This window comes from Diplotaxodon limnothrissa, linkage group LG20 (genome assembly GCF_057381915.1).
Source record: "Diplotaxodon limnothrissa isolate DT_005_m linkage group LG20, D_limnothrissa_male_GT1.1, whole genome shotgun sequence".
Lineage (NCBI taxonomy): Eukaryota > Metazoa > Chordata > Actinopteri > Cichliformes > Cichlidae > Diplotaxodon > Diplotaxodon limnothrissa.
In genome coordinates this window covers 22585593-22595855 of record NC_140615.1, presented here as the reverse complement: position 1 = coordinate 22595855, position 10263 = coordinate 22585593, and the positions used below count along the sequence as shown (strand labels likewise).

Here is a 10263-nt window from a genome sequence, read left to right as displayed (position 1 = left end):
CTTTAATGTATCCCCTATTTCTATCCCAATAGTAGATTTTACCACAAGAAAATGAAAATGAAATATGAAAATCAGAAAATGTACATTAAAGTTTTTCTGATCCGCAAACAAGGAATGATAGATATCTCTATAAATACATAGATTTATTGCTGTTTCAGACATGACTGGAAATGGCTAAATTTAAATAATTACTCGATACAGATGTGGTCAAAAGTTTAGATACATTAATTATGAGCATGAAGGCCATGGTAATTTTAAGCTTTTAATTATTTCTTTGAACAGTTTTACAGGGTGGAATGACTGTACAGCATACATCCTTAATTACTTTAAAAAACAAGAATTGGTTGAATTGGTGCAGTTTTAAAACACAAAGTGTCAAAAATATGCATATAGCTTCAAAGGTATACATACATACCCACTAATATTTAATTAAATGTCCCTTAGTTAGTAGTACTTACACCAGATGCTTTTGGTTGCCATGAAAAAGCATAATTCTGGCTGGATATTTAACCACTTTTCTTGGAGGAATTTGTAGAGTTCATTTGAATTAGTTGGTTTCCTTGCACAGACCCAGGTTTTAAGCATACTTAATGGCCTATTTCTAAACAACTGCAGATTTCAGTTTAAACAATTGTACTTATGCACAAGTTAGAATTTGTTGGGATGTTCAGGAATAACCTAGGAACCAACAAGGCTCATGTGTCAGTGTGACTGTCCACAGTGAAGCAAGTTTATCATGACTGTGGATTTAGAGGGTGCAATCACAATGCATCCTACAGCGACAAGAGGTGTGGTAGAGGAGTAGAACATACATAAGAACGCTATACAGAATGTTAAGTATGGTGTAAGGAGTCTGGGGCTGTTTTGCTATGGTACGTTAAAATAATCAAGAAGGAAGACAACTTCCAAATTCTTCAACTTCACCTCAACTGAACAGCTACATGATTGAAACAGGACAATGATCCCAAACACACATCAGAACTGGTTTTGGAATGAATAAAGCAAGCTAAGTCTGTGCTTTTAGGGAAATCAGCCAATTTAACCTCCTAGGACCTGGCGTCCACATATGTGGACATCACATTTTGGGACGTCTAGACCAAAATACTTAATTTTTCTCTACAAGGGCCTGATATCCACTTACGAGGACATTATACTGCCACTGTTCTATCAAAATTTGGAACAAATGTCCTCATATGTGGATCTCATTTTTCTCAAAAACAAAAATTAGCTAAAAAAAAAAAAAAAAATCAGGTAATTCTTCGTTTTTATATTCTTTAGGTCCCAATCAACCCAAATAGCAAAGAAAAAATAAAAATGCATGCCATGAAAGAGTTCGGGTCTTAGGAGGTTAAATGAACTCTACCAGTTCTGCCAGGAAAAGTGGTCAAATATGCAGCCATAGTCTTGCCAGAAGCTTTTTGACGACTACCAAAAGTGTCTGGTCGGGGTGCAACTTGCCAAGAGACATTTCACCAAATACTAGTGTAGTTTTATGTATATATTTAAACCTGCATGTATACCACTGACCCTGTGTCGATTGGAGAAAATCCAAAATAAAGTCAAACCTATGCACACAATTCTTGATTTTATTTTCAACTTACCGTGATGCCCGTGATGAGCGTATGTAAACTTTGACCACAACTGTGTTTTTCTGTTATAAAACTGACATAATTAGAATTAAGACATTATGTCAGCTTTTTGTTTGTTTGTTTGTTTGTTTTTTACTAAAGAAGGAAATATCAAGGTTTATAGAGCCACATCACATCTCTAAAACCAAGGGAAGTGAATGAAGAAAAGATTGGATGATTGCAAAAAGTAATGTTATAACTGATGATAATCGATTGATTAAATATGTTTTAATATGTTTTTTTTATTGAGTAGGCAATATGGTAATAGGAAAGCGCTTTCCATTATCACCTAGTAATTACAGTCACGCAAGACAGAGTGGTATGATTAGCATTAGTGTTGAGGACTAAGCATTTGTACTGCTTAAATTCCAAATATATATCAGAAAGTACTGAAAACTAGTAAGTAAAAGTAAGTTTATACCCATAATCGCATAATCGCATGATTATGGGTATACACATACCAATACCCACTTAATTTCATGCAGCTTTCATGAAATTAGCCTCTAACATTGTCTTCTAAAATAGTAAGTTAAAAAAAAATTAAATATAGATTAAACAAAAATAGCTGCATCCATCCTCATGAATTGACCAAAGATATGCACACTAATATTTACTTTTCTTATTTGCACAAATCATGAGGTCATGATTATCCAATGACTCTGTGCTGTTATCTTTAGTTATTTCTGTCAGCAGCAATGGTCTACTTCAGCCTCTGGAGGGCAGCAACATACTTAAACTCAGTGTGGGGTTTTTAATATGTATTTTTAAGAAAATTGGTGTGGGAGGGCGAAATGACAGCTTTCCACATGGTGGCAGCAGAGATTAGTGTTAGGATTGTGTTTGCTTTACCTTGGTGTCATTCTCATCTTTCCACTCTAGGTGGCAGAATAACAATATATATGATATTCAGTAATCAGGAATGCCGACTTTGAATGTGTTATGAGTTTATCCATTTGTCTTGTTTTTTCAGGGTGGAGTTAAGGTGCTGATCACTGGGCCATGGCAAGAGGCCACCTCAAATTACAGCTGTTTGTTTGACCAGATCTCAGTTCCAGCTTCTCTTATCCAGCCAGGGGTGCTGCGTTGTTACTGCCCAGGTAAGACAGGAGAAAGCTTACATATATACATATAATATATATAATATTTCTTTGGTGAAGGGGCAGTATCATCATATGATTCATGAGCCAAAAACAAACAAAACAAATGGTCTGTGTTTTTTTTTTACTTTTTGGCTAATTTATGAATAAAATATCACTTTTTCATTTTACTGAGATTCATTTTACAATTTTGTAGTGAACTCAACAATGCTAAGTGAGCCACTGTTTACCTCTGCTGTTTTCTCTTTCATTTTGATATTTACTGTATGACAACAGTTGCATTGTAAGATGATCCCTAAGTGTTATTTTCGTTTACACTGAGAGAAGAAACCCATGGAAAGTTGAACTCATAAGCAAATCTGTCACATAACCGTGACACCTGTGTGTATTTTATATGCCCGGATGTCTCATTCCTTTCACCCTCTCCAGCTCATGATACAGGTCTGGTGACGCTACAGGTGGCTGTCAGTAACCAGATCATCTCTAATTCAGTGGTGTTTGAGTATAAGGCCCGCGCACTTCCTTCACTGCCATCATCTCAGCACGACTGGCTTTCTTTGGATGGTACGTTTCCTCTTGTATTGTCCTTGGCTCGTTTATGATGACTGCATCTGTTGCTTTTCACATTTTGCTTTCTGTTTTCTTCACTCTATCATTTTGTTACATAATCCCTCCCCATTTTTACTTATTCTATTTGAGCACCGTCCACTATGACTTTAAGAATTTTGTCAGTTTTGATTAATGGTTCATCAAGCAGCTCAAATAATTTCTTTTTCTTGGCTTTTAACAATTTCTTTACTACCTACACATTTATTTTCTTTAACTCACTGGAGCCAAACAACTGTGCAGGAAATTCATTGTGATTTCACACAAATTGAATCCAGATACTCATAACTGTTATATACGGTATTTTCACAGAGCTATTGGCATTTTAAGTGACATATTTTTGGTTGTTCTTAAACGTTTTATTTTCACATGTATCATGCTGGATCAATATTCCCCTTGGAATCAAATCAGGGTGTGATTAACAGTGTTTTTAGAGCTTGTTCTTGAGAATAACATGCAGGTTATTTGATCTTTGAAGGTAAATGTCACCAAAAATCTCCGTATTGGCTGCTTTTAATCATTATTTCAGCTATTGCATAATCTTTAGAATCTTACTGTTCCTGGTTTTGAAAACGTAACTTTACTGGCAATAAAGTTGTATGGTAATTTGATATTTTAGTAGCTCAGCTACAGTTCCTGAGTGATTAGGGATTATTTTATTGTTTGTTTGTTTGCCTTTGCTATACAAATTTAACTAAGATGAATTATAAGTCTCTACTGTTGTAATTGGCATAATGTTTATATATTCATTGATATATAAAGTTTTTTTAATAGCCTTTTTGATTGTGCTTTCATACTGCTCAGTACCATTTTGATTTTACTGTGTCTGTCATGCTAAGAAAACTGGAGTTCAACATTTCCACTTTGACTTTGTAGTCTGCCTATCTGATATGCAAATTAAACACCACAACAGATGTGTCAGGGCACATTTTATTTTAAGGTCAGCTGGGTGACAAAATACTGTCTACATTGTCTCATCTTGTCTATATTAAATTTGGCCACTAATGAGGCTATTTGTTTAAACCTTAACAGCAATGTACTTAAAGTCCAGATGCCTTCTTTTCAAGCTCCTTAGACTACATGACCTGGATGACTGATAACCTACACAGACTTAAAAACAATGTGAATTCAGTAATAAATTTGGGTTTGTTTTTATAAGCGTTTGCAAAAGATGGTCAATTGTGAATGCTATGTGTGAGCTCCTTGCAGCAAACAGGACTTTTGAGCACCGTGTAACTAAAACTGCTGCAGGGATGACAAATTTTCATTCTGTTTAAAGTCCAGTCCAGTCTGTGAGTCAGAAGACCTGCTGTACAGTAAGAGTATTTACCAGATTGTAATGAGTATGTGAGTCATTTATGTTTGTTTGTGCATGTGTCTGCTGGGAGACGTATTGCTGCAGTGGTTGAGCATTGACAGGATAAAGTAGGGCATGGTGAAGCACAGGCTCACAGGACAGCTGCAATGCAGACGGCCCTTGAGGGAGTGGGAGTGAGCTGGCAGCTCCCATACATGGCAGAACCAGTGAATCCCTCCGCCATTCATACCCTACTGCCTCACTGGCCCATTCACAGAACCAGTTAAGGAGGAGCTGACTGTCTCAGAGAAAACACAGCCCACCCTATTACCTTACTTAAATTAACCCCTTTCTTGTCTTTATTTAGTGGTTGTCTGTAGTCGATTTTTAAAGAGGACAAAGAAATGAGCACTGGGTGCACTGGAATTTTCAGTTTTTGGTTGGATGTCATCTTTTTAGCTTCCTTGCATGATCGATCATTCCTTTTAGAAATTAGTAGAGCGATTAAGCTCATGCAGAACAAAGCATTTGTGTCATGCAGCATGTACAGTACACCTTAGTGGTCGTTGTTCCATGTGTCCAAATCATATATGACCGTTTCTGTGCGTATCTCACTGTGGCAGGGAGCGGGGACAGAAAAGGAAAGGATTGTTTGTGCCATTCGCTGTTGGTTACTCCAAGAAAATGTTGTGCTATGAATTAGTGTTCAAGACTGAGTCGATGCTTTTGGCGAAAGCCTGTGTGACAAAGAGCTGCGGGGTCTGTGTGGACAGCGACTTTGACGCAAAGTGCACTTTAACATCCACGAGGGTTAACGTGAAGATTTTTAAGAAATGTTTTACATTTGTCTAACATCGTTCTCCTCTACAATCACATTAAAAAAATCCATCACACTTTTAGCAACTTATTTCAGAAGTAGGGCAGCGTTTAATTATGTGCGCTCATCACTTGTCCGGTGTCGTGAAGCGCAACAGAGTAAACAAGAAGCGCTGCGCATATACGCGAAACAGTAATAACTAGACACGCTTTATTACCCACTTTCCAAACGTTAATGTGGTAAGATTTATTTTTCATTGTGCAGCTTGGGGGTGAGTCGCCTGATTAACTAGAACTGCTATAGGCTGCTGCCATTAGCATACGTGCCATACGTGCAGCATTTTGTCTGAATACGCAGCGGTGTGCTGTACAGCGTTCTGAGTTTGTTCTCCCGTGGAAGACTAACTGTGCTATGATGTGCTAATGGCACAGCTGCCTGCCTGCCTTGATTTGTCATAATGCAGAGTGGGGGAAGGGGCGCGCTTTTCTCTGCAGCACTGCAGGTACGGAGCCATGGGCAGGACAGAAAAGCTGTCGGAGATGCAGAACTCTCGTCGTCGCCCCACTAAAGTCCCTGAGCTCAGACCCCACGAACCGAGCCGGAAGAGGTTCGCTAGGCACAGACAAAATTACAGCCCCGCATAGCAGCACCTAGTGACTGTTAGTGTTTAAGGGAGCGTATTGACAGTACTGACTCTGAGCCCGACTACACCGGCAAGACAAACGGCAGATCGTGTACACACAATGCAGGAACGGAGAAGTGGGCGTGTTTGGGTAAACATGGTAAACTGTAGTTTGAGACGGCAGTTAGGGTTGGGAGAAGGCGAAACCCGACCGGATTTGGAGTATTGCGCGGACTCGTCTATATCTGCTTAAATCTCATTATTATTATTATTATTTTTATTATTGTTATTATTATTGGGAAATATAATAATAACAGTAATAATAATAATAATAAGAGGAGCAAGATTTTATGCGCAGGATCGCGGCGCGCGCAAGAGGCGACAAGCGGGAATTAGGGCGTCTGTTTACCGGTGGCACGTGCGTACAACGTTTCCTCGCTGTGGTATTTGTCATTTTACTGCAGGCTGGGATAGCAAAGGCTACTAGAAACACTAGGAAAGTGTGCATGTGTTTGAGGTGAAACAAGTGTAGAGGAGGAGGAGGGGGCTATTAGAGGAAGAAGAGTAGTGAGTGGTCTCTCTCTCTCTCCCCCCTCTCTCTCCCCACGTCGCTCTCTTCCCTCACTTTGTTCTATTGTTGACGAGTGCACTGTTGAGATTGAGATTCAGTCTACACCAAGGATTTATTAATATTTTTTTTATTATTTTTTTTTATTCCTCCGTGTTACACCATGCAGTAGCCTGACTGCCAGACTGTCGGGGCAAAACTGCAGTTTGAGTGAAATGCAGCTTTGGTTGGACTTCTTTGGGTCAGGATGCCAGTGAATGATACCTGCATTTCCTAAAAAGACAAAGGGGCTGTATTTTTTGGCTTTGAGGTGGACTTTACCAATGGAAAATAAAATAGAAGGTTAGAAGTGTTAAGCTCAACCTTTGGCTGTAGTGCTGTGCTGTGTTGTGGTTGTGATGTGTTTGGGCTGCTTTTTTATATTCTGTACGTTTCTTGTGTTTGCCCGAAGAAGTTCCACGTTTCTTTGAACACCCCGCATGCAGAGTTATTGAATGTCACTGTGGTCATCAGTGTGTGTGCTGTAACAGAGTTTTACAGAAACTGCCTCTTTTGGCCACATGCTTCCAGGTGTTTCATGCAATTGTGCCTCATTGCAGAGCACTGGAGAGTTGACGCTAATAGTAGCCAACTCCTGACTCACGACTTGTGCTTGGACGTGTTAGACAACTCCAGACACCTTCAGAGACAGTAACAGCATTTGCTTTTGCTCACATTTTGAGGAACAAGGGAAGTTAAGTAGTAGCAGCGACTGTTTTCCAAGCCCTGATGCTTTAAGCATACATGGGCTTTCAGTTTGCACTCTTTCCTGACAGTTTTAGTCAGTTATGTCTGAACTGTGGGATCATTGTGTTTTAAACTGGTACAAGCACTGTTTCGTGAGTTAGGCTGTTAAACACGGTGTAGTTGCTTTAGTCTAGCGCATTAATGGGGTTGTTGCATGTGTGAGTTCTGCTGAGGTTACCGGGGCCAGTGTGTAGCTGGTGAAAATCATTATTCTGATGTTTCACAATTTGAATTGCATTCAAAGACAATATCAACGCCATGGACACATGAACATACCTTACTACAGCAGCCTAGTCTATCATTCAGCACCACAGTTTAGGTGGACAGCGACTTCATTTAGTCTTCCAACTTTGCTGTAGCTTAGAGCTCTCCAGACTATTTAAACTGAGAGAATTCCAGGCATGGGGTACATTTATCGACCTGTTGCTCCTCTGTGAAGTTCCTGTTTTCAATGCATAGCACAGTGTGCAGTGCCCAAACTTTATCCAATTTTAAAAAGCAGTGACAGATACAAGAAAAAAGTTGCAAAGTCTTAGGATGAGTCACCAAAGTGCTTTTTCATGTTTTACACAAGACCTTATGCATATGCATATAGTGTTAATATATTCCAGAAATTTTATTTCCCACTACAATTTTTTTCTTCATAACAAAACAATGTTATGTTGTTTACAGTTTTAGAAAACTCATATTCACTGTTGCTTTAACACAAACATTGATTTTCTTGAATAAATGTGTTCTGAAAATCATGCTGAATAACTGCTTTTTTTTTTAGTAGGGAAACTAATGCATTTTTGAGGGCACTCTAGTTTTTGGTGGTTTCTGGTTGGCAGCAGTAAGGACAGACTGAATCTTAGTATAAATGCACTAATCCATGTGTTAAGTATACCAGTGTTAGTGGGGAAGCTGAAGCTATGAGGCTGTAGCAGGAGTGGTAATTTAATTATTAGTTACTTTGTCAGGAGTTTGGTTCCTTTTATCATCAGTCTGTCTTATTATTATAAAGTGTGGAACTATGAGTAAATATAAACAGTGATATTAAAGTAGCAAATGTTGTTTAATTCCTAATATTTTGCCCTGTAAACAGCAAAATTGCAGCAATTTTAATGCTAAACATTTTACTGCAGCCCTTGTACAGCAGGTGTACCTGTAGTATTAACGAAAAGAAGAATAGCATTAGCAGTTCTAGTAACAGGAGTGGCGTGGGAATGCTTACACCTGGAGGTGAGAGATCAGCAAGGACAAGCCATTTTAAACAGATAAGAATGTTTAACTAGAAACAGTCATTTTACCAGAGAACATAATTCCCGGATGTTCATGTGCTTCAGTTCAAGTTGCACAAATAACTGGGAATGACCTCAATTAAGACACTTTCACTGTCATTGACTGTTATTGACTTTTCTATAACAATATAATTGCTAGAATGCTTTTTCTTAAAGCACTGACACTAAATTTAGTTAGTCTATGCCTGAGATATAGTGGGGAGATGATAAAACAGTAACGCCTATCTAGTCTGATGCAATCCAGAATAACAGTTATGCAATGAGGTCTACCTCTGTGAAGCTTTCCATGTGTAGTTTCTTGTGATTGCCATCGTGTTCAGTAAAGTCTAGTTGTATTTTGAATCTGTACATTGTATTTTCCTGTAGGCTGCTTTATGTTATTAATGGATGAAACATTAGCAGTGATCTGTTAATTATTTATTTGTGTTTTTATCTAGTTGTGTTTTAAATTCCACGTTAAAATTGATTGGTTTGGCTCTCTGTCAGCTTTATTTATAAATCATTAAGGATCACATGAATTTAAGTCTGCTCACTCTGCTGTCTGTCAACAGTTGTAACAGCTGACAGAAGACTTAACTATGACTTCAACTACAGTGTTGGATAAGGATTCAGGGAAAGTGCAGAACAGGCTGAGAGTCTCTGTTGAGTGCATTCAGCCAAACTCTGTTGTCTTACTATTAATGGAAAGCTTTGGAGAAGTCTTGTCCCTTGGGCTTTGGTGTTTCATAGCAGATTGATTTATCTTTGAAATTATTTCCCCCACTCATCTCTCATTTGCGTTTCTGCCTGCAGCGGATGTGTCAAACAGTATGTAGTTGTTTATGCAAATAGGAACCTAATGAAATGTACTTGTTAGTGTATCAACTGAACATGTTGAAAAAAAAAATCAAACTATCCTGCTTTCCGAGACATAAAACCAATACTCTATCACTCTATTAGTGGGATAGCAGGTGACAGTAAATTTCAAGGGGTGTGCACTCTTGGCATTTTACCTCCATTGTGGCACAAAGTATCTATTCTTTGTCCAGACTGTACTCGTATTGACCTGTCTATATATCTGGATGAATGCCAGAATCCTGAGAGCTGTGTTGAAGCACTGTGACCTGAAAAATTAGTTTTTGTTTTAAGACACAGAATTGCCAGGGGATAATAATTGAAAATAATGCCATTGTTGTCAGCTGTTACTACTTGTAGTTTTTTATGTACTAAAGTACATAAAAAAGTAGAGTTTTATGTACTTTTATGTACAGGTATGCCAGTGATGTAGACTTCTGGTTACCTTCACTTTGGTATTTAGTCTTGAAATTAAAAGTGTGACATTAGAGCTTATCGGCTTGTCTGTGAAGAAATTCAACAGTTTTCTGCAACTGATGTATCCAAGAGGAACATTTGTTTACTTAAAGGAAATTCAAAAGTATATCTTACCCATCTGAGAGGTTTCAGTCAGTTGATTCAGCTTTTCATAGCAGTAAACACTTACATATTAAGAACATTTAAACGTTAGATCACTCTGAAAGCTCATTTGTTGTTTTTGTACATTAGCCTTGTGACTGATTCATGAA

At 38.2% G+C, this 10263-nt stretch overlaps 1 protein-coding gene across 2 annotated transcripts in view; it reads left to right on the top strand.

The window, feature by feature from the left end:
* The window catches only part of camta1a (calmodulin binding transcription activator 1a), a 278666-nt gene that overhangs the window by 256335 nt on the left and 12068 nt on the right, over window positions 1–10263 (top strand). For both annotated transcript variants that reach the window (XM_085344132.1, XM_085344133.1), the window contains exons 10-11: window positions 2599–2725; window positions 3155–3289. In XM_085344132.1, coding sequence (XP_085200258.1) covers window positions 2599–2725; window positions 3155–3289 — 262 coding nt within the window. The remainder of the gene's footprint in view (window positions 1–2598; window positions 2726–3154; window positions 3290–10263) is intronic.